The following is a 24835-nucleotide window of genomic DNA, read 5'->3' as shown; positions in this document are numbered from 1 at the left end:
GTTGTAGTTGGGTTTATAGCTGAGTTGAGTTTGAGTGTACGATGTGTACGCCTCGTACGTTATCCGTAATCTCTATATATGTGACTTGACAATGAGCCATTACGCGTCAGTATGTAACTACATGTATGGACCCATAAATATATATGTGTTAATCTATATATAGACTGTTGAGCATGAGTACAAGTCATATTCAACCAACAACAATGATCATCCGGTGGAGTTTATCGACTTCGGGTAATATCTGCGAGTACAGTACATGACCGGAGTAAACAATGTGCCCGGTCAATGCGTTACATGGGCCATGGGGGTCTCACTTATTCACTCCCTCATCTACTCTCAAACTTACTCCGTCGCCATACTCCATATTTCGTCTCTCTTTCTCCCTTTAGTCACCAGTCTCCTGTCTACATTAACGTATCCTCAGCCTAATTCCGCAGCTAAGTGTAGCGTCATTTAATTCCCATGGGGACTGTTTAATAAACACGCTCCTCTGTTTAACAGACATTTTATTAAGGGTATTTATTTTATTTAAATCTTCAGCTGACATTTCGTTCAAGGGTAGTTGTCTTGGGTAAATGTTTAACTAATATACTGTTAGGGGTGATTATTTTTTGTTTGGAGACTTTGGGGTGAAGAGAAATAAATTTTAAATTGAAAAATTTTATGTAATAATTTTTTCGATTAGTTTTGGTTTAATTATTTAAATAAAAAAAAAAAAAATCTGGAAAACGGTTGACCGTAAAGGCAATCCCTACAACTTCTCGCTAATTCCATATTCAAGCGCTTAAAATTGCAATTTTATGACGTTTTTGAGCTCACCAATTTTCCCAATTTAATTTATCTCGCCAATTAATTTTTAAAATAATTAAAATTCGTGTAATTAAACTTTTGAAATTTTTTCATTGTAACTTTATTACTCAATAAAAAATTAATTTGTTCGCTATGATTATACTCTATTATTAAAATATTTGCTAATAATAACGAAATCCTATTTTTGTTACAGATTGACGGCGTGACATCTTGTTTAGAAAGAAAACCATCGCTGGAACCGAGGATCCTCGTCGCGGATAATAATAAATAATAAAAGATAATACAACGATAACAATAGAAGCTAAAAAAAGAGTAAAAACGCAATTACCGTAGCCTTGATAAAGAAGAGAGAGTTTCAATTGTGTCTGTGGTCCTTTCGCGACTCCCCTTCTTTTATTCTCCACGTTTTGATCTTTGTTTCATTGTTTCCTTCCGGTTCTCCTCTCTTTCTCTCTCTCTCTCTCTCTCTCGGTTATTTTTCTCGATTTTTACTTCAACTTTAACCCCCTTCCTCCTGCCGCGTGGTGCCGCTATATACCAAACTCTTCACCGTTTCTTCTCTATCCATCCTCAACTTGTAAGTATCATCGAGCAGCAACCCTTGCGCAGAGCCCTCGCGCTGGCCCTCTGGCGGGCTTATCAGTAACTTTATCGGGGGTTGTCGTCGTCGCCAATTGCCGTCAGCCTTATAGCCGTCTCACTTGCGGCCGCGGCCGTTGTCCGCCGCAGACTCACGAATACCGAGTCAGTGGCTCGTTTGAAGTTTAAATAAATTTTCAAATTTGTATTGTGATTATTTATTGCCATTTAATTAATTATTCCTGGAAAATTAATTAATAATTAGTAAATAAATAAATCAGTGAAGTGAAAAATAATTTGAAAAAAAAAAAAAAAAAAAAAAAAAAAATTTAGCCGTACGGATAATTTGTGCAGTGAAGTGGATTGCGAAAAAAAGTGAAAAAAATATCTAAAAATTGTATAAAAAAATAAATAAAAGGTGATGAGTATGACCGCGCGCCGGACGTACGTTACTACGAGCGACCTCTCGTTCGTCGGTTCGGACGCGCTCGTTGAGTGAGAAGACTGGAATCCACGCGCGCATCGTCACCCAGAAGCACGCGTGACTCTACGTTGTCCACGCGCAGGCGCGTTCAACGTTTCCTCGTCCCACTAGCACCCACCACCCACCACCCACCGACTAATCCACCCTCGCTTTTCCCTATTTATCCTGCACACGTTTCCTTCCGTTTGTTTCTTTTCTTTGAATTACCCACCTCCCTCCTCCCGACTCTCTTTTTCTCTCTGGCGAGCCCCTCGTTTGCGTTCCGCGGTATCCAGAGAGGCACGCGAGTGCGTGGGACGCATCTACTTCGCCCCTACCCTGATTCGCGTCCGTCGGGCACGTGATTACTGGTCGCCATGCGGCCGCCCGTTGTGCAGCTTTTTCTCTCATGTTGGGCCGTTGCCATGTTCGGCTTTGCCATTGCCGCCTGGCAGGAAAATATCAGGCCGAAGATGTATGTCCAGCTTGGTAAGTTTTATGTTTTACTTATTTTTTTTTTTTTTAATTTATTTAAATGAGCAAAAGAGTCTGCAGGTGAAATTAAATTCAATCGATCCGTCTAAGCCGATTTGGAGGTAATTTATGGGCGGATTTGAAAGTCAATATGAGAAGGGGATCGAGGTGAACAGGTTGTACTGTAGAAATTTTTAGGGATGGTTTTTTAATCTGCTCGAAATTTTTAATGTGTAGGATTATGATCGAAATTTTTTGGGATTTAACTTTTGATTAAAAAGTTTATCATAAAAATGATTAAATTAAGTATTTGTTCATTTTTTTAAGTTTAAAAAAATTAAAAATTCATTTTCTAAAGTTAAAGATATTAAAATTATTTATTAAAAATTTTAAATATATTTTTTTTAAATGAAGACTATAATTATTTAATAGAAATCTTTAAAACCGGCTCTAAATAATAATTAAAAAAAAAAAATCGAAATCTTTACAGTTAAAAAATGATTATTAATATTATTTTAGTTGAAAAAAAAAAATTGAAAATAAATTTTTTGATTTAAAAAAATGAAAAAGTCAGTTATAATCTGTGATGAATTAGTCATAAGATGAATAGGTATTACGGGCTTGGTTATATATTTATACAATATAGTTGTTTAATTCGTGACTTAGCAGATGAGTAGAGAAGATGAAGTTGTGTGTTATTTATTATATATGAGCTCTCGTCATGGATACAAATGACCCGAGTGAAAGAGCAAGTGCCTCGCACGTGACACCCTAAAACCGTGTATGATATACCTGGACGATTATTATACATCGTCACCTCGTAACGACCTAACTTGTGCGCCATACTGTGTACACCTGACACTACAATAAACATTAACTACTTGACGTACACTCTCATGTTATATAACTATATCGCTCTACAGACTTTTAAATATATGCTCACGTAAATTATAAACTTTTTAGTTTTATTTCCGACGGTTAATCATTTTTAGAGCTCGTTAATTAGTGCTCCGTCCAAACGAAACTTAATTTTTTAAATTTAACTATATTTTAATCGTAAATTTTTTTTATCAGTCAAAATTTTTTTAAATTGAATAAATTTTAATTTTTATTCTAATTTTAAATTAAATTTTGATTAAAAAAAAGTTTTAAAAATTTTTTAAAATTTACTTTGGAACAATGTAAGTCAGAACTTGCAGTTTTAACTTTATAAAGTTTCAACCTTTATAATCCCCGGAAAACCTCTGCTCTTCTTAAAAGATTAAACTCTAATATTTATAAGCCAAGTCATTCTAATTTCAATATAAGTCCACCATTGTCACATAAGTTTATCATTTTGACGGTTTTTTTAATTATTATTTCAGGACTCACGATTATTTATCGTGATTTCTGAGTAATTCTTCCTGTCGGAAAGTTACTTACGTAAACTTGATAAACTTAGATTGAAATTACTAGTTACTTAATGAATTTATAATGAGCTTCAAAAGGGTTGATTAACAATTATAATTATAATTATGAATTGCATAACATTTAGAATTCAATCGTCTATCGTAATGTTATACAACCTTATTAGATAATGTTATGCACTCTAATGTAATTATTATTTAACATCAATATGAAATTAAAATTTCAAATGCTATGAAGTGAACACTTTATTTTTGATGTAACTCTTAAAATTTCACTGTTCTTTTCTGGTTTTGTCTAAAAGATCTCTGTAAATAGTTTTAATAGAGTTTTTTTTAATATTTTCTTATAAACTTTCCTTTTATTGTAAATATTGTTTAAAAGATTTAAAGTAACTACTTTTTTATTTTATGATTGGAGATTTTATAATTTTATTACGCTCTTAAACACTCGTTGAATGTTGACAAAAAAAGAACAAATGAAATTTTTAAGTGTGTGTTGAATTATTGTGACGTAAATATTGACCATAAAAAGAATGAAGTACAAAAAAAAATATTGTAGAGAGTTTTTCTGCATTTGAAATAATTTTAAAAGTAAGGCTTCATCTTTTTTTAGCCGTAAAATATAAAATAATGTTATTCATGATTTTTTTTTTTCATGTGTTTTAATATTCGAGAGATAAAAATTGGTTTGATTTTTAATAAATAAAATTTTATGGATATTTTTTAAATTTGAAAAGTCTTTAAATTAAAATTTGCACAAATGGAGAATATTTTGAAAAAATACGTTAAATTTTGGATTTTTGTATTGCTAAAAATAACAAGAGTCTAATTTTTTATATTGATCAAAATTTCTTAAGTCCATTATCAATTTTATAAATTAGCGATACCTCAAATAAATTTGTAATATACTAAAAGAAAAAAATTTGATTAATAACAGAACTATTAAAGCCGAGTAATTATTAAATCAGATTGGACTTAATTTAATTGAGCAAATAATGCCTGACAACTGGCTATTTCTACTTAAGTAATAAAAGTAAATTGATCTTGAGAGCTGAGATGCACTTTTCTCGTTAAATACAAAAACTCCGTGGTAAATCCTTTCTCATTGAAAACTTTAGATTACTTGATTTTTATTTTAAATTCAAATAAAATTCTCCTATCCGTCCATCCATCCGTACTTTTGCCTCAATCATACTCCATCTTTCCATCAGATACTTCGCAGATAAGAATAAATAACCATACTCACAATTACAATCATAATTTTGTGACCTAGGTTATTTACTTTGTGTATTAGGAGTTTTTTGTTTATTATTATTGACTTTCATTATTGTGTTATTTTAGTTAATATTATCAAATTATTATTACTGCAAGTTTGATGAAATTATAAATTTTCAGCAAATTTCGAGTCGAGAATTAATTAGATATTTAATTGAAAATGTGGACGTTACAATTTATTCCTAAAAATTCAAAAAAATAAACTTTAAATTTTAAACAAAAGCAGTCAAGTAGCATTCTGGAAAAGCGTATTCGACAGCTTTCTGAAAAACCTGCTGAATTCAGAAAATATAAACGTCGATTGATTCGATAAAGCTCTTCGACGTCGTACAGCTGACATTTGTGATGTTCTTTGTAAAAATACAGCACCATCCCCGTGTAATACCCCTTTTCTCGGGTTCCTTTTATCGGGTATTTTATTTATACATTATATAATATGTATTATACTTTTAGCAATCCCTATCTTTCCTTCTTCATCTGTCCTGTTTTCGTCTTCCTCCGTCGCGGCCTTATGTATGTGCACACGAAGCTTTTTATGCGTTGCGACGACAACAACAAGGGTGTACTTGAAACCGATCGAGTGGCTGTCTTTCATCGTCAACCGAGGGGATGACACGTCTTTTTTTTTTTTTTTTTTTTTTTTATATTTCCTTTTTATTTATTCAACCAGTGTCAAGACTTATACTTGAAGTTCGTGGGTTAATGAAATAAAAAAAGTGCCTTATGAGATCAGATAATTGATAAAAGGAAATATCTATACCTACAAGATGTAAAAGATCAAAGCTAATGCCATTATTTTCTTTTGATAGAATTTTGTAGACAAATACATACATTATGAGATAAAATAACATATATTTATTTTCTAAACTTATTGTTATTTATTTTGTAAAGTAACTGATGTCGCTGCCACGAACCAAGTGGCAATCGTTTCAATTTGTGAAATTATATTTATCCCTCGGGCAAACGAGACAGGGAAAATACTCTAATGCCTTTAGGTTTACAGCTCACCCTGTTATATCTCTATATCTGTATATCTATACATGGACTATAGGCTATATACATGGATTCCAAATCGTTAATTCTCAGCGTCATCCCCTCGGCTCAAGTCTAACCACGTAGTCTGTCTTTACTCGTTCGTCCTCTTCGTCAAATTGTTCGTATCGAAATTGGTTTATTGCGAAAAGAAAAGTATGAATAATTCAAATTCATCCTCAAATTTTCCTCGCACATACCAATCAATCTTTTGAGGATGTTTGTTGTTTGAGTTTTTTAAGTTTTGTGTAATTTTATTCCGTTGAATGAGTAGTTTCAGTATGGAAAGTAGAGAATAGAGGATGTGGAAGAGATTTTTTTTTTTTAATAAATAAATAAATGCAAATGGATAATTGGAAATTTTTTAAAAAGAGTTATTTGGTATTTGAATGATAAAAGAGTAGTTGGAAAAAATTTCTGGAACTGTGGGAAGAATGGTTTTATTTATATTGTCAAGTTATTGTTTGTTTGGAAAACAAAATTGTTTTAATAGTAAATTTAAACTTTAATAATTTTTTTCATAGAAAAATTTAAAAGAGAATTTTGAGATTGAAGTTTTGCAATAGTTTATTTAACTTCGAGTAATTTGCATTAAAATTTTTTTTAAATAATTTCAATTATTAATAAAGTGACAAAGTATAAAAATTCAACTGGGGACATGATTTAATTTTATTTAATTTAACTAAAAATTTTAATCTTATAAATTTGACTTGATATCAGAAAAATTTTTCACGGAAAAACTTGAAAAAATAAAAAAAAGCTTTGAATGTGTCTACAATAAATCAAGAATAATTTTATATTTACTTAAAAAGCGCAACGAAAAGATTAATTTTCGATAGCTTGAATTACCAATAGATCAAAGAATTCAACGCGTTGATTTTATTCATACATCATACAGCAGACAGCATTATTTTTTGCCTAACTAATCCCTTAGTAATGAAAAAATATATAAATTGCCAGCGGGTATTTTATTTGCTAGCAGTATAGAGTTCTGTACACACTCGGGAGGGAAAATAAGCAAAAAAAAAAAACCAGAAAGAGTTTGAGTTGGAGTTGGAGTTTGTGGTTTTTGGGAATCTGAGGAGAGAACCGACCACGTGGGGAGAAGTCGATAGGAAAAAAATAATGGCGGAACGCGCTTGCGCCTCTCTGCAGGCTCAGACAAATAGATATATAGATAGGAGGATATAGAGCTTTTTATGAAGGTTATCGCTGGGAGGTTAACAATGAACGTGTTCCTCCTTCCTTGCACAAGTAAAGCATCTACATCTACACCAGCTCCATTGTAACTCGGGTACAGCATTACAGTACAGTACACGTATATATAAATATATATAGCCGGACTCTTTTACTCTCGACAGCTTCGCCCCTCTTCATCTTCATCTTTTTCCTCTCATCCACTTTTTACCTTATTTTTATTTGTTATTTTTATTTTCCGTCTTTCACTTGCCGCGGCTATGAGAAATCCAGTTGCGAAAAAGTTTTAGACGCTGCAATCCCCGTCTAATCGTCTGTACGTCGCGTCGAGAACGATCGATCCAAATCCATCCATCGCTTTCCTCTTTTTCAGATCTAAAGTATAGGTATATTATTTACCATATTATATGTATTACTATCTTTATCATTATCATTGTCCTCGTCGTTGTTATTTCAGTGAAAAACTCTAGTTCTCATCGGAATAAAGTTACAGATAGCCTCTGGTCTGCTAGAGATGCTTTCCTCATTTTTCATTGTATTTAATTATAAGAACTAGAGAAAAGAGTTCGGTTATATTTATATATATACCTATAGATGACTAATATAATAAAATACCAGCAATTTAAAGTTGACCGAGTTTCATTTTTCTTAAATCTATTTGGATTTCCAATTTCAAAGTTGACAAAAAATAATAAACCCACTTTAGATTTTTTTTTGACGACCACTTTGGAAGAAATATATCTATTTATCGCTTAATTATTTACTTTAATTTTTTGGGAAACTAAACATTGATTGGTCATAAATTTTATTTCTTTCTTGGTCCTTAAGCTTGAAAATCTCTTAATTTCCCCAAAATTATTTCTAGATTGCAATTTTATAAAAAAAAATAATGAGTAAAAAATTTTCTGCTGTAAGAAAAATTGAGTCCTTTCAGTATATTCGATTTGAAATCGATCATTTGGTGGAAAAATATAAAAGAAGCTCGTTAAATAATAATCTGTAGGGGAATCAAACACACGTTGTATTATTACCGCATCAACTTCGCAACTAGGCCAAATATAACTGTCACCATCTAAGAAAACATGAGTTATGCAATATTACCTTCTGTACCTTGATAATAGTGTCTCATAACATTTTTGAAACCTAAAATTTACATCATATAGATATTTGAATAATTTGCGCTTCTTTGATGTAGGTCACATCACATCAAAAATCCCGTGATCGATTTAATATTCAAGATTACACTGCCACAAAGCACATAATAACTAAAATGAATAAAACTTTATCCCATAATTATTTCAAATAATCCCAAAATTAAATTACCAAAGATATAGCGGTCGTTAAATTAATCTGATTCTCTCGACAACAGATTAATAAATTCCCAACAAGTTTGACAGCTTCCCTCTTGTTTGAAGTTTCTTATCTTAATCGCTATCAACTACAAAGTACCCCACTAGCACACATTCCGTAATTAACTTTTTCCCCAGTTATTGCCCGCGATAAAATCAAAATCCAACACCTTATTGGCCACGAGCCACGTCGAAACCTAAAAACCACCCTCTAAACGTCTAGCTAAATTTTCCAAATTATTTAGAGCACATTGTTCTAAGCTAATGTCAGTATCATAATCATTATCATAAAAATATTTATATTTGCAAGCTTAAACACTCCTTTAAGCTTAACAATTTTTAGCAATTTAAAGCGCCGTTTTCGCAAACTATTAATTTCTTATAACTATTTAGTGCCAGGCACTAATTCCTCAACAGCTTTCACCGTAATTCAAAATTTAAAAATTAACCTCTCTTGAAAGCTCGCGTTTTATTTATTTTTAACCTTTTCACAGCGTAATTTCCTCTTTTGCGATAAAAAGTTGTCACAAGATGTGTGTCTATATTTCTACCTAGCACTTAACTCGATGCGGCACGTTAACCTCGAGAAAACACACTCGTCTATCTAGTGAATCCGTCGATTACGTTGTCAATGTAAACGTCGTCCCATTGATCATTTTTTCTTCTTTTTCTATCTTTTCTTCTTCCTCTTTTCTTATCATCATCGTCACCATCATCATCATCATCATCATCATCATCATTATTATTATCATAAATTTTTCCATCACTCTTCTATTAGCCCTCCTTTTTTATTCACTTACAAGACGTATTTTCAATCTACTTCTCTTCATCTGACTGGTCTTTATCTTCGCTCAATCATCATCCCCGTACTTAGGATATTGACGTCTATCATGAGCGTCTTTTATTTTTCTCTTCCTTACATCTTACATTTAATCTTACTATTATATCTATCTCTCGTCTTAAGAACTTTACATTTTTATCATTTTTACGTTGGTTTATTTAAAAAAAAAAAAAAAAAAAAAAAAAAAAATCACCCTTTCTCATTGGTCTTGCGTGCTAGAGAAAAATGGCGGAGCATAAAAAGATAGAAAATTGCAGATACGTCGTAGAGTCGACATGACAACGCCGAAGAAAGAGATACGTTACATCAGACATTGTTGAAGGAGAGCGATAAGGTTATCACTATTGTCCAGGGTAAAAGCCTTCTTTCTTCCTTCTTTCGATATGTCATTATATAAAAAATGATAACAATAATGATAATGATAATGAAAAGCAAAAGAAAGCGTAACATGGAGCGTATGAAGAAAATACGCGAAAAAGAATTGAAAAATAAGATAAAGAGTAACGATGAAATAACATTGAGGGAAAAAAACGTGCAAAAAATTATAAGAGAAAATCTTCAGTGAGAAGTAATGCCAGCTTGAGTTGTTTTGTTTCATCATATTTTTATATATTGATGTTGTTTTTTAAATTTATTTCTGCCCTTTACTTTAACATTTTTCTATTTTTGATTTTCATCACTCTCGTTTTTTACACGAGCTTAATTTTTTTTTTTTTATGTTTTTATTTTACTTTATTTTATTCGCTGATGTTGCTGCACTGGAAGGCAAGAAGAGCGTATAAACCATCGTAGTAGTTCAATTCTTAAAGGAACTTAAAGGAACTCTGGTAACTGGAATATCAAGTAAAGGCTCTTTGATTCTCATCGCGTTTATGACCACCAGTATACAGTGAGAGTGCATTGTGCTCCAGATATCGACTTCTCGGGTATTATTGTGGATATAGGTCCACATATTTATTCTATTTTATTTATGTATTGGTATAAAATAGAGAGAGAATCGCGAAGCCTGATAGAAAGGGCACTTCCGATGGAAAGGAAAGGAACTAAGCATATTCTTATTTTTCGCCAGACTATTTTTAGTTTCGGTTTTATATTCACATTTCGCGTTTGATTCTCTTCCTAAAATCTTTAAATTTTCTGGGTAGATTTCTTTATAATGTATGCCCTTTATAGTTGGGATAAATAGAGAAACTTTTGAAGGAATTTTTCTGGCAAAGAAGTTTTGTGCTCCATTTATAGGCTTTTGATATTTAAGTCACAGGGTTGCTTGCTTGTTTAGTAAAGGTCTTTTGATTAAGTAAACTTTGATAAAAATATATAATTCGGGAATTGTTGAGATGCATGGCTTTGGCGTTTTTTTTTATCCTAAAAATATCGAAAAATTAACTTATTTAATGAAAAAAAAATTTTTTTTTGGTGCGAATTTGTGAATATGATTTGGAAAATTGTTCAAATGAATTTTTCATTTAATTTGGACAACTTGAAAGTTGAATAATTTAAAAATAAAAATTATTTCAAAATTTAATTCTACAAAATTGTAAAAAAATTATCTATAATCTAATTAATTATAAATAATCGTAACAAAAAACAATATCACAATAAAAAGCTACATTATTTTGTTGGAATTTCATGATGTTTCAATTTGTCCCGGAAATCGACGAAAATATTTCTAGTGTAGTACTTTACAGTTCCCTTAGAGTTTTTGCTCAGAAATCAACAAATAATTTTAAAAATATATATACTCACCCCGTGAATCAAAGCTTCCACTCCGTCTTCTCTTTTTGCTGTAAATAACTTCTAACATAAGTAAGTTCTTAAAAGGAAATTGGAGTTTCTAGGGCTTGGAAAAATGAATTTATACCAAATGTGATTATAATCGATCGAGTAGATAGAAATAGGAGATAGGATATAGATGCACGTCAGAAGGCATTTAATTTTAACTCAAAAGTTTACTTCTCCATCATAACCAGCAAAACTAGTGAATCAAAGTTGAGTTATTTTATTCTTTTCTGTCAGAAAATTTCCCTCGCCGGCTGTTTAATTTCACAGGGGACCAAATTTATCCCCCCAAGTATCAATAATACGAATCCGACCCTCGTAAATTGAAGAGATGTCATTGATAGAAAAATTATCTCTTAGATTTATATCTAATAGAAATTTTTGGATCGATTTATTCAAAAAATGATTGAACATTTTTGGTCGGAAATTTTATTATCTTTACAATTATAAATTGGAGATAAAAAATTGGGCAGTGATTTGTCATCCAGCGTCAATCAAAAGCCACAGAATTCCATCAGAAATTCCATAGCTTGCGGGAAAAAATGAAAACTCAATACTCATCTCATCAGTCATCGTTGTCATTAATTTGATAATCTGAAAAACCGCGACAAATAATATAAATAAAGAAGCAATTTAAACCCGGGCTAGAAAATTAACGATCGTAATCTCTTAAGCCCTAAAATAAATAAAAAGCTTGAACTCATATGCCTGCATTAAACGACGCAGCTGTCTTTCATCATATCGCCGGATCCCGACTGCCCGTTCTCCATATGGACGGTAGATTTTATTTATTCTCGAAGAGCGCTAGACCGCTGTGCATTCAATACCAGATTATTTACATTATTTTTTCGCTTCCTTCTTTATTATATTTAGTGTATTCTCGAGTAGTGCCCTCAATATCAAGTATAAAGTGAACGAGGGTCTAATATCGGTTTGAGAGGTTGACTCTGATATCCGGATAGAGTCTACACTATACTGGGTATTGGGTTACCCCACACACACACACACACATGACAAACACCTTCATACCTTCATACATTTATACTTGCTCCAAGACTGTGCATTGTACAGATCAGCACACAACGTATACCACATATAAATACAATCCCATGATATTACTGTTCCTTATACCTTCTACCTTATGTTAACCGGACATTTGTTATCACATTGGGCGCCAAGGACAGACACCGAATTCATACTCAGACTTTATGTTCTTCTTATTCTACTCTGCTAAGGTATTTATATTATTTCCGGTGTTACATACGAGTATTACTTCGACTACATGAAAGCAGCAAATTTTAGTACACGAGTAAGAGGGAATTTTATTTAGAAGTGAGATTGAAATTTATTTTTTTTTTTTTACATAAAATATTTTATCAAATTGGTGTAGAGTTTTTGGAATAATTTTTTTTTTCATAAGAGTTGATGAAAAAATTTATTGCAATTTGTCTCAATTTTTTTTAAATTAAATTTCGATAATTATCTTAATAAAATTTGAACCATAGTCAAAATTTATTAGTATAGCTTTGAATTAATAATTGCATTCTAAATAGTCAAGAAATTTACTGATTAACGTCAGACTTTCAGTAAGTTTTGGTTCTTTCGAGGTCCTTAAATCATATAAGTAGTGACAGAGGTAGTATTCTATAGTAGTAGCAGTACTCCTTTTGGGAGCCTAAATCTAGCAGACAAATCCAGACACACAAGAGACATAACACGTATAAGTTCTTGGATCAGACTTGGAACTAAACCGTAGAAGGAGAAATAAAAGAGACGGCGGGCAAGGATGTGAAAGGAAAAAGGAGTGGGACGTGACAGACAGCCAGGCAGACGAAAGAAGACGCGGCTTATATTACTACACCACTAGCACTAGACTAGACTGTGGCTATGCCATTTTCTTCTTTTGTATGTATATACTCAACCGACTGAGAATAGAAGTTGAAGTGGAAATAAAGCGAAAGCGTGAGCAAAAAATGAATGATAAGAGGGAAGAAAAAGATAAAAAAAGGTTAAACAAGATAAGAGAGAAAAATGGACATAACAGAGCGTTGCGACTCTAAACTTCGGGCTCTTAAGAAATAAAAATACTGAGCAAAAAAAAAATTAAGAATGTGATAATAATAATTTTGACTTTCAATATTATTATTATTATTTTCCAAATTTACAATAATAATAATAGTTATTATTATCGTGAAAAAAATATAAATCGGTGTCATCCCCTCAAGATCATCATCATTATTATTATATGTATGAATCTCTTTTTTTTTTTATTTGTCTATATAATAGGAAGAATACAAAAGATCGGACTTTGGCTTTCTGTAGTGGGCCTGCATATTCCCACGACATAGTAATAGTAATAGCAATAGCAATAGCAATAGCAATAGCAATAGCAATAGCAATAGCAATAGTCATCGTCAGGAGATAGTCGCCATGTTGAGAAAGAGTCAGAGCCAGAGAATATATATAAGTAAAGCAAAGAACTTTTGGGGTGGAAGGTGGAAGGCGGAAGGGTGCTTCAATGTGGGAGAGAAAGACCGAAAAAGATGGAGGGCATGGCGGACGGAAAGCTAGATATAGTGGGGCTCGGCGAAGCACGAGATCGAGAGAGATAGCGATAGAGATGAGACGAAAGCTCACGAGGATGCCCGAATGGTTGTTCTCTAGCTGGTCCTCTCTTGGCTGGCTCTGTGAATAGCGATCAATACCCTAGCACGTATATACCACACTACACTCCTCTATATGTCTATCTATGAATGTGTATGCGTGCGTGTGTGTGTGTGTGTGGCAGAAACGGCGTGGTGGTGTGCCAAGAGAGCACAAAGTTATGCACGCGGTATTTCGGGGGTCACCCATCAGTGCTGCGGAACGCGACGCCAGGATCCGGGAGAGGGTTTAGTGGTAATCGCGGTGAAGAAGGATTGTCCTTTATGTACTACAATATTCAATGACACATTCTCTTAGACACTTTACTTTAAATTGTCATTGTTTACGATAAATTTTCGGAGACCTTCTTCAAATAAAGAGCATTTTTATGATACTTTCATTTATTGGTAATTCGAGAATCTTATAATTTTAGACAGAAAATTGAAATAAATTTTTTAATTGAGAAATTTTTAGTAAATAAAAATTTAGTATTTAAAAAAAAAATACTAATAATGTCTGTTAATTTTTATATCAAATTTTAACACCGTAAAAGATTTTTAAAACTTTAATTTTATTGAAAACTGCAGAATTTTTTACCAAAGTATCAATCCAAATTTTCTGTTCGCAAATAATTGATGTCAGTAATTTACTATTACTTGAAAAAAAAAAGTTTAAAAATATTTTCTCGACTCGAGAATCAAATTTCACTGTCATAAAAAATGAACGAGGATATTTTTTTAACATTTACGATCAAATCCATCAGCCCGCCGTGAGAAGTAAAAAATAAATTTAATGTCTTGATTTATTGATTTTTATAGCAAAAAATATATAAAGCTACAACTTCTATAATTGCCAATTATGTCAAATGTAATCTTTGAAATTTTTTCTGAACATTCGTTAAAAATTTTTTGACATCACAATAGATTTTAACAAAATATTTTGGATTACTATTAATAACATTTGTAAAAAAAATTTTTATTTTCAAAAGTATTATTATTTCTTTTTTTTTTAAATTATAATTGATTTTTTAAGCTAAAGTTTTACTTTTTAAGGCTACAGAGAAGACCCCTGGGAAAAGTTTGACGCTTAAGCTTTTATTCAGCCTTCCGTATTCGGGTTTAGTTTCATTCGGGGTATCGAGCGGCGTAAAAGACGGTATACATTATACATTATACATTAAATATATACATTGACAAGAAAGCTAGTGGTGGTTGTCTGAATTGTTACGAAATAAAAGTTTTTTATTGTCGGGGTTATTTATTTTTTAACTTTATCATTCAAATTTATAAAATCCATTACTTTGTTTAATGGAGGACGTATATCAAGGGCATCACAATGAAGCCAATCAGTGCGAGGAAACGTGTATAAGTGCATTAAAATTTACATTATGTGATGTGATATTGAATGTGAGTAGTCAGGAGCAGAATGAGAATGAGAAGGAAAAAGAAAAATATAAGAGAACTTTAAATAGAATATGACAGACTTGTTTAGTTACAATAGACACAGTATCTTTTTTATCTTAATGGTCTTTGGGAATACGTTTTCCCATCTCGATTATTGTAAATTCTTTTGTATGTTTAAGCATATACAAGGTAGTTTGCCGGTGGAAAAAAAATTACAAACTTTTAAATTTCTTTAAAATTAAATTTGAATAACTTCATTTCTTTTTTATTCCTCATAAATTCAAACTTCCAGTGGAATGGAACAAAAAAATATGTGTTTCATATAAATATAACAGGTATACAATGTAATTATTTTTTTGGAAGAAATTATATATTTTTATTTAGATACATTAATTGTGATAAAAAATAAAATTTCTATTAAAAAAAAAAAGAAATTTTAAATCTAATGAAAATTTTTAAAGAAATTTTGATTGATAAAAATAAATAAATTGTTTCAAATCAAATCAATTTTTTGAATTAAATTAAATGGAGTTTCTTTAAATTAATAAAAATTTTTTGGTTCAAAAATTTTATGCTTGATTTAAAAAAAAATATTTTTCAAAATAATTCTTTGGTTGAAAATTTATTTTTTAAAATCAAGTTAATTTTTGCACCAATATAGACAACTAAATTACCAATTTTCACTCAATAATTTTAGTATTAACACAACAGTACTACTCAAGTATTAAATCAAAAGTTTTATAACCATAAAATAGTTTTTTCCGATATTTATGTACGTAAATGAAGAATAAACAAGCACGTATGTACGTTTGTATCCAAAGTGTTTTATCAATACAAGCCAGTGATTTAATGCAATATCTCAGTAGGTAAAATAAAAAGTATATAGCAGAGTGTACATGCAACACAGATTGAACCAAACTAAATAAAAAAGTAAAACAGTCCTCGTATCGCCTAGGCAGTAGCCGGTCGTGGTCTCACCGGCGTGCGGGTGTTTATATCCCGTAATAATTTAGATCCGAAGTTATGATAAGATATAACAAGCCATTAAAGTGAGCTTACAAGATTTAAGAATGTTTAAAAAAGGTCCAAGAGAAGGCTCTTGGAAAAAAGGTGGAGATATTACGGAATAAAAGAGGAGATGACGGGTAAACGCTTAGAGATAACGCTAGTCGAGGAGAGGTAGGAGCTTTCGAACCCGTTAAAAACATGAGGTGTCTATTCGGATAGGATAGGATGATTTTAACCGCTCAGTATAGACGAGAAGAGACGAGACGTTCGATTTTCAACGGGAACGGTCTTCCCGTTCCTCCATCTCCTGCTTTTTGCCATAATATCTCTGAGCTTCTGCAGAGGCAATAAATTGTAGCGTGTGGGCCTCTGTGTCAGTTTTTAACCTCTCCCCGACCCCTACCTCATCCCCTTCTGGTTTTGCTCTACTCGCTCTTTTTGTCAGTAGCTCTCGCGGTCTCACTTAACACGCTATACTACTACTCCTACTTCCATTATTATTATCATCATTATTCGTACATAGATATACATATATGTATCTGTATGTATATATATATATATATATATATATATATATATATATATATATATATATATATATATATATATATATATATGAGTGGATTCTCGATGTACAGACACGACACTGCGATTGGATTTGCGGCCTGAGGCCGTCTGGATAAAAGCGCGGGAAGCGGGACTAGAAGTAAAGGTTACAAGGGTGTTCTTGGGTTGAATCGATAGGAGCCGATCGGGATTGTGTTGGATAGTACTCCGATATAGAATGTAGAATACTGTGGGATGGATACGCTCCATGGTAGCTTGGAAGCATCAAGCGTCAAGAAGGGGACTACAAAAAGGAGGAAGGAGCGGAAAGAAGTGGCGAAACTCGGCTACTTCTACTACTGTATTTTATGTATGTGTATATGTATATGTGTGTGATACTGGCATTGTATGAAGGGGGTTGCTAGTTGCTAGTTGCTAGCTACTACAGCAGATAGTTGGTCGATGGATGTGTAGAGGGAATAAACGGCGAATGCCCCACGCTATAGTGGAGGGGGAGCAAAAAATTAACAGACGGAGAGGGAATCAGACCACGGGGGTTCCTTTATTTTCCTGATGGTAAACTGTCGGGGTTTGTGCTGCGTATACATTTATGTGATGAGATTTACCGCACATGCTCTTCGTTCTTACTCAAATCGATTTTCGTTTTAGTGGAAGTTGTTATTTTATATTTATTTTATTTTCAAACGTCTCATTTAAAATTTTTTTTTTTAGCTAAGATTCAAGTTAATACTTATTATTTTTACATTTACAAAGTAATTGACCATATTGAGCTTAATATGGTCATTTATACCCATATACTTTTTTGATCAAGTTAGTGTCGAAAATATCCGATAGGTGGCTCATTATTGCTGAATCTTCTCCTAACAAGAGTTGAATTAATTCATTATTAAGTTTAAAAACAAAAATCAATGCTTTTGATTCTCTTAAAAAGTTTATCTGACATTGATTTTGAGTTTAATCAATTACTTGATTATTCTTTGCTTAATGACAGTTTATTGACGTACACATTTTGAGAAAAAATATAAAATTACAATGAATTATTTTTTATTTTCAAATATAGTATGACATAGAGACATACTAAAAATATACGTATATGAAAAAAATTTTATATATTATATATATATATATATAAATAATAATAATAATAATAATAATAATAATAATAACAAAGAACAAAAATTTCAAGAAAGACAAAAAAATAAAATTCAGATGACGTGAAAGTGACTAGGCGAATGTCGAGTGTTAAAGTCTCTTTGAAATGTCCTCGGGATAAGCCGCGTCGTATTCTGGTTGATCCACTCGTACAGTTCTTGGGTCTTGGATCTTGAGTCTTTCTTTCTACTCTACTCGTATCCCCGTACAGTAACGTAGGTTCTGCCCACCAAGGAAAGGACTCCAATAAAGTCGGTAGCCATCTCATTTTCACCCTCTACGTCGTATTATTTTATCTTGTAGTGTGCGTTTCTCTCTTTATTTTATTCAACTTTATTTTACTTTTGCTTCTTCTTCTTTTTTTTTCCTTTATTTCTTTTCGAGCCGTTATAGATAGAGACGGTATCCCATGTAATGGAGAATTTTCTCGTTTTCACCTCGAATGCTTTTTATCATTGTCTACCGGCAACTTGACCTATAAACCAATTATTAAGTTAATGACTCTGGTTTTTAACATCTCTAACTCCCGACAAAGGTTACTTTCTAGAATTATTATTATTATTAATATTATTATCATCAACATTTATAGTTTCCACAACTAAAAGCAAAACAAAAGTAAAAGCTTAGTAAATTGTATCAAGAAAATAATACTTTGATTTTTTTTATTATTTCATAATATTTTTATTTGGTAAACACAAAGCTCCTCGAGTACTTTAATCCCATTATTATATTTTTGTTCCTTTTATAATAAAATAAATTTATTTAATAAAGTGTTTTAATTTAATAATCGGGATTAAAGTAATCCTGATAACGAATACAAATTAAAGGAACACTGTTATAGATAATTTTACAAAAGTATCTAGCTAACTTCCTTTATTAGAGCGTTCAAACTTCGGTACATTTTACTTTGTTATATAATTCTTAAAACAGAAGAAAAAAATAGAAGAATAAGAAGAAAGAAAGGTTTATTACAAAGAGAACTTTCTCAAGTGTATTTCTAATTATATTTCCTCTCATCTTTTCTTTTATTATTCCTCCGTCATTATTTTTTCTATTTTTAAAATATCTAATTATATGTCTAATATGAAACTCTAAAAATAACGAACAGAAATAATAAAAGTGAGTACTGTCAAAACAACTTTATTAACTTAGACTCTTTGTTGGTCCTTGCATTACTGGCGTCGTTCACTTTCCATTTTACCGGCTGCTGCGCGATAACAAAAGCCCGTGACAATGTCTTTAATAATAATAATCACAATAATAATAAACACAGAAATAATAATAACAATAACAATCAGTGTTGACTAGTACACCGTTGGATTAATCTCTGTATTGTTTGTGCTTTTCTCACATCGCTTATCCTTATTTTGAACAATTACATTACGGTCGACGAATAAGTCGGTTAATTATTCTCTACTCTATTCCTTTGTAATTATTCTCCTGTAATTCTCTTATTTTGAATTAGAGCCAGCAGGGGCAAAAAAAACTCGCCAGAGTTAGAGAGGAAAAATTACTCGAAAATAAACCAGATAGAGACGATTTACACGAACTAAATTTTATTTGGATCCTTCTTTTATTTTTTTAACAAATCAACGCATTTCTATTGAGTTCTTTCAAATAAATTTCATTTTAACACTTTGAATGAAAATATTTGTTCTTCTTTTTACACAACAACAAATTGAGAATTTCTTCTGTTGTTGAAAGTTCTTTTTTAATGTAATAGAACGATAAATTAGGTGTTTTATTATTGCAAGTCTCAAAAAGTGAATCAATATTTTTGGTAATCTTTAAATTTATCACGTCTTTGGAAATTGATTTTGAATAATCAAAAAAAAAAAAAAAAAAAAAATCTCCGTTTTTTTTTTTTTTTTTAATCAATAAATTCAAATTTTAAAGTAATTTTTATAGTTCATTTATTTTTTAAAAATACCCAAAATAAAATTTATCTCCGTTAAATTTCCATCCATATTGCTCTGCTCTCCGTCAATATTTTTCCCTCCGAAAATCGAAACTCCTATTTTCTCTTAATTTACCACTCACCCACACTTTTTATTTGTAAATCAGCGTAGCAGTCAGTAAACACATTTACAACGACTTGTTATCGGTGAGTTGATCTTGACTAAGATTTCTCTATCATCGTATTGGCGAGGTTGCAAGTATAGATCTCAGTAAGTGTACAAGGGATCGGAGGACGAGCAGGTTTATTGGCAATTTTCTAAGCTACGCCTTGAGATATAAATCATTTATTTTCTCTCTAGCAACATCGCTACTCGGTTTTAGTAAGTCGAATACTCAACTTCATACATACATACATTATCCGCGTACATATACATTGTGTAAAGGAGAGGGATAAAAGTAAAGCAACGGAGAGAGAGACAGAGAGAAAGAGAGAGAAAATGAGAGAAGCTCAGGAAGTTAAGGAAATCCCGTCGCACTTCCGTTCAACTATTAGATTCTAACTGTTACGAATGATGTCCGGATTCAAAGGCTTGGACTGGTAGTTGTGCCAGTAGCTTCGAGCTTACTTGTGTTTATAAGAGGAAATACAACGTTCCGTTTCATCGGATCGATTTTACACCGAGTTACCTCCTTGTGCTTTACCCCAAGATATAATATTAATCCCAAAATCTTGTTAAACTTGTATTTATAATTATTAATTTATGTCTACTTTAGAATTCCACCAAGTATTATTAATGCTTGTCATTATTTATTATTCATTACATTCATTCTTAATTAAATATGAGTTGGAGCACTAATTTTGTTGTTAATTCCGAGATTCAGAGTTTAATATTTCAATGTTACAATGTAATGTGAATGAATTACTCAGAGCTATCTCTTGATATAACTAAGACGACTGGTAAGATATCAATCATTAAATAATGCAATAAGACCGATAAGTATCACATTAAGGATTAATTTAAGTGACAGGTACACTTGGATTTTGTTACGAATTAAGTCGACTTATTGTATCAATATCGTATACTCGAAAATTAACTCATCTTTCGACGTCAAAATTCAATTATTTGTATGATAATGATAGCAATGATCGTGATGATGGTAAATGATAGTTATAGCTAGAAATGACGATGATTTTAATGTAATATATCATATGAGGTAGATACGTTTAATTTGATATGGAGTAGACAAGTCGCACGTCATATTTGCCTCCTGGGTCTTGATTAAGATGAGCTATTATTATAATATAATGTATTGTATGAGTCTACTATTTAATGAATGTTACATTAGATTTTAAATTGACGAGCTCTTATTGTGCCAGATTGATGGTAGATATTAGCATTACATTTTAGAGAAAAAATTTCATTTTTAATTATTATTATCGTTTTTGATATTAAATTTTTTTTTCTATCCATCAATCAAAAATTTATGAAAAAGTTACATCGATATATTTTTATTTAATATTTTAATAAAAAATTTTTAGATGAATAAATAAATTAGTTGAAAAAATTGTGTAATTAGTATTTAACTTTTTTTACATATATATTCGTTTTTAAATTAATTATTTAAAAAAAAAAAAGAAAACTAGATTAAATATTTTATTAGTTTTGAATTAATGGCAATAATTAATTAACTTTTCAATAAAAAAATACAATGCAAGATTTTTTTTATTAAATGAAGAGATTAAAAAACTTATTGACAGTGAAAAAAAAAATGTAACTCATTGTAGTGCTAAAAAAAAAAATAACAATAACAATACTGACAATAAAAGTACTAACAAGTAAAAGTGTGAGTTTATTCGTAGATTTTGTTTACAACGGATAGTAAAAATATAAAAACAAAGAAAAGAGTAATGTTAAAATGTTTACGGCAACATTTTCACAGTGTCACTGCCAGAAATGGTTTAGATAAAGGTAAAAAATAAACATTTGTAAAATAAAATAAAAAAGTTAATAAAAAGGACGTGTATAGTGCAATTTAAGGGTGTCTCTTTTTAGTTGTGCTAAACCTGGTAATATTTACTGAGAGTCTATTATTTTGAGAAAAAATGTATACACACACATACACACACACACACACACACACACACACATATATATATATATATATATATATATATATATATATATATATATATATATATATATATATATATATATATATATATATATATATATAAAATACGTAAATGTTAGTATGAAATTTCCGCGGTTTACCAGGTACACCAGCGCGCATTTAGTCTATATATTCGCATTCGGGAATGTGTATATTGTTTTAATCCGGCGCACATTTGCAGGATTTGTACAGCAATTGAAACCAAACGAAAACCAATCAAATGTATAAAATATTTTAGCGGTTTAATTACACAATTGTATAGAAAACTAAATCGTATAAAAGAATATAAACAAACAAACGAATAAATAAATAAATAAATCTACGTAGATGTAGATGTAGGTAAAAGATTTAATAATAGTATTTTCTAGCCTGCGGAAATTTTCTTTGTTACAAAATAACATATTATCGTAAAATAATACCCTCGTGTTTATTCAGTAATTGTTATTATTATTTATTATTGCAATGTTGTTGCTGGTGCATTTCAAATTCTTTTGTTTAAAATTTAATAGGTTATCAAATATTAGTACCTGTTGTTAAAATTAAATGATAATACTCTTATTATGTACTGCTGAAGCAAAGAGAATACATGATACAATAATTTGTCACCGTGATACTGTTCTGTAGTACACTGTACTGTTCAGTAGTGGTAGAGTGCGAATTCAGGAGTATCTCCCACTTTCCACTTGTCGACAATTAGAGGGTGTGTTGAAACTCTCTCTCGAAAGTTCTTCATTTGTAGAAAGTGATGTGCTCATTATCTGCCTCAATTTCACTATCATTGTTGCTATACAATATACTTTGTTATTATTATTTTATTTAAAAAAAAAAAATGCGTTGAAGAATAGTAGGTAATTTTTTATCTTGTATTAATAATAATAATAATAATAATGAGTTAAAATTTTTTTTATTATTATTCTTAATTGTAAATCTGAAAATTTCTTAAAATAAACAAAAACAGTGACAAAATATCGGCATAGACGAGCTTAGTTTGTCAGTTTTTGAGTAAAAAACGAAAGCCGAGCTTAAAGGTACCACGAGGTTGTGGGTAGAGGGCGGAGGGCGCAACTCAGGGATATAGATGAGTCAGGGGGTGAGTTGAGCGATGAGGGGGTGGTTGGGGCTCAGAAGAGGAGGATTGTCGGAGGATGACTAAAGCAACGGATTTTTTTTATGGCGATATGAATATTGATAAAAAGGAAAGTTTGGACAGAGGGTCGAGATGCAGAGAATCTGCGATAGTATTGGTGCTTGAGGGTTATGTTGTTATATCCATACATCCGTACATACATAAGTTATAATGTAGTAGTATTGTGGTAGAGCTTCTGTCGAGTTAGTATAGCCGTTGTTGGGGGTGCTGGGAAAAGGAGGAAAAATACAATGGAGAAAGATGGAAAGCGAACGCGTCGACTAACGAAGCGTGAAGCACGTCAGACCGGACGTCTGGCGTGTCGTGGAATCGGCTTGACGGTAAAGCCGATGTGGCTTTTTTAAAAAAAAATAATTCGAAAAATCGGTGGAAAAAATTATTAGTATGAGGCGAGGGTGGGAGGGGGAAGGTGGAAGGTGGATAGGTGGATAGGTGGGTGGCTAGTGGGTAGGCGCACTCACAAAGCTTTTGTAGCTTGTGTATTGAGTTCATGTTATCCCTGACAAGTGAATATAGAAGAATCTCCTATCCGCGCAAACACATCCTCGGTTCTCGGCTGTGCTCCGCTCTATTTCCACCTATCGATCCTACCTAGGTCATTCACTCGAATCGGATGTGCTTGCCATTTACCCGGTTTAATCTATTGTCGAATTTTTACCCGTATTATTGTCATTTTCTGCTCGCTTATCGTAAATGTCATTGTCGAGATCTTAGTTCAGGTTTATTTATTTATATTTATTCTCTTAGTTTGCTTTTTTTACTTTGCTCCAATGAACAACTCTACATAGAAAAAACTAAATAGTTGAATTTACTCGGATTCTAGTTGGCATAACATTAACTATTACCAAACATAATGTGAAAAAAGTATAAAAACCAGCATTTATAACTTGATACAGAAAAAAAATTATTTTTAGGGGTTAGTACAGTAAAAAACGACTCTCACTCTTTAAAAATTATTGTTTCAAACAGTAAAAAGCGCCCTAACAATAATTATAGTTCCATTTTTATTGTTGGGCTTAAAATTTATTATTTAACCTTGTAAATGTTAACGATGGCTTCATTAAAATGTTAAATTCTTAATACGATAACCTTTTGCTTGTAAAATGATAAACATTGAAGAATTGCTTTGGATTGACCTAAATTGGAACTTTTTGATTGAAATATCATGTTTAAATAATAAATATCACAAAGTAATTGTTGAAATTATGATTTTCTGTTTTAAATATTATTTATTATCAATTGATTCGTATTTATTGAAAATCCTTCATCATTAATTTGAGTTTATTGCTTTTTTTAATGGACCAAAATAATCAAAGTGACTTAAAATTAAAAAAAAAAAATTTTAAATGTAATAAAAATTTTAATTCCATATTTTCATTACCGCTTCACAAAAAGTTTTTCCATATTAATTTTATTTTTTGTGTTTAATTAATAACGACAAAAAAAAAATATAAAAAAAAAATGTATTTTGTAGAAATAATTTTAATTTTGTTTATAATTAAAAAAAACTCATTTAATTTGTATAATACTGCCGGGAAATGAATAAGCTGAATAGAATTTTATACTTATTAATATAATATTTCGTTCGAAGCCTCCACTTAATTATTAGCTTATAAAAATAATCTTGTTATGGAAAAAG

The 24835-nt window shown here is 31.1% G+C and overlaps 1 protein-coding gene across 2 annotated transcripts in view; it reads left to right on the top strand.

Moving 5' to 3' along the window:
* The window catches only part of Sema1a (semaphorin 1a), a 117599-nt gene that overhangs the window by 24178 nt on the left and 68586 nt on the right, over positions 1–24835 (top strand). For both annotated transcript variants that reach the window (XM_074238897.1, XM_074238896.1), the window contains exon 2: positions 1004–2341. In XM_074238897.1, coding sequence (XP_074094998.1) covers positions 2230–2341 — 112 coding nt within the window. In that variant the 5' untranslated portion in view covers positions 1004–2229. The remainder of the gene's footprint in view (positions 1–1003; positions 2342–24835) is intronic.

Source organism: Cotesia typhae, unplaced genomic scaffold (assembly GCF_013202065.1).
Source record: "Cotesia typhae breed Kobodo isofemale line unplaced genomic scaffold, CoteBio_Ctyphae contig_23, whole genome shotgun sequence".
NCBI classification, from domain to species: domain Eukaryota; kingdom Metazoa; phylum Arthropoda; class Insecta; order Hymenoptera; family Braconidae; genus Cotesia; species Cotesia typhae.
This window is presented reverse-complemented; position numbering and strand designations above follow the sequence as displayed.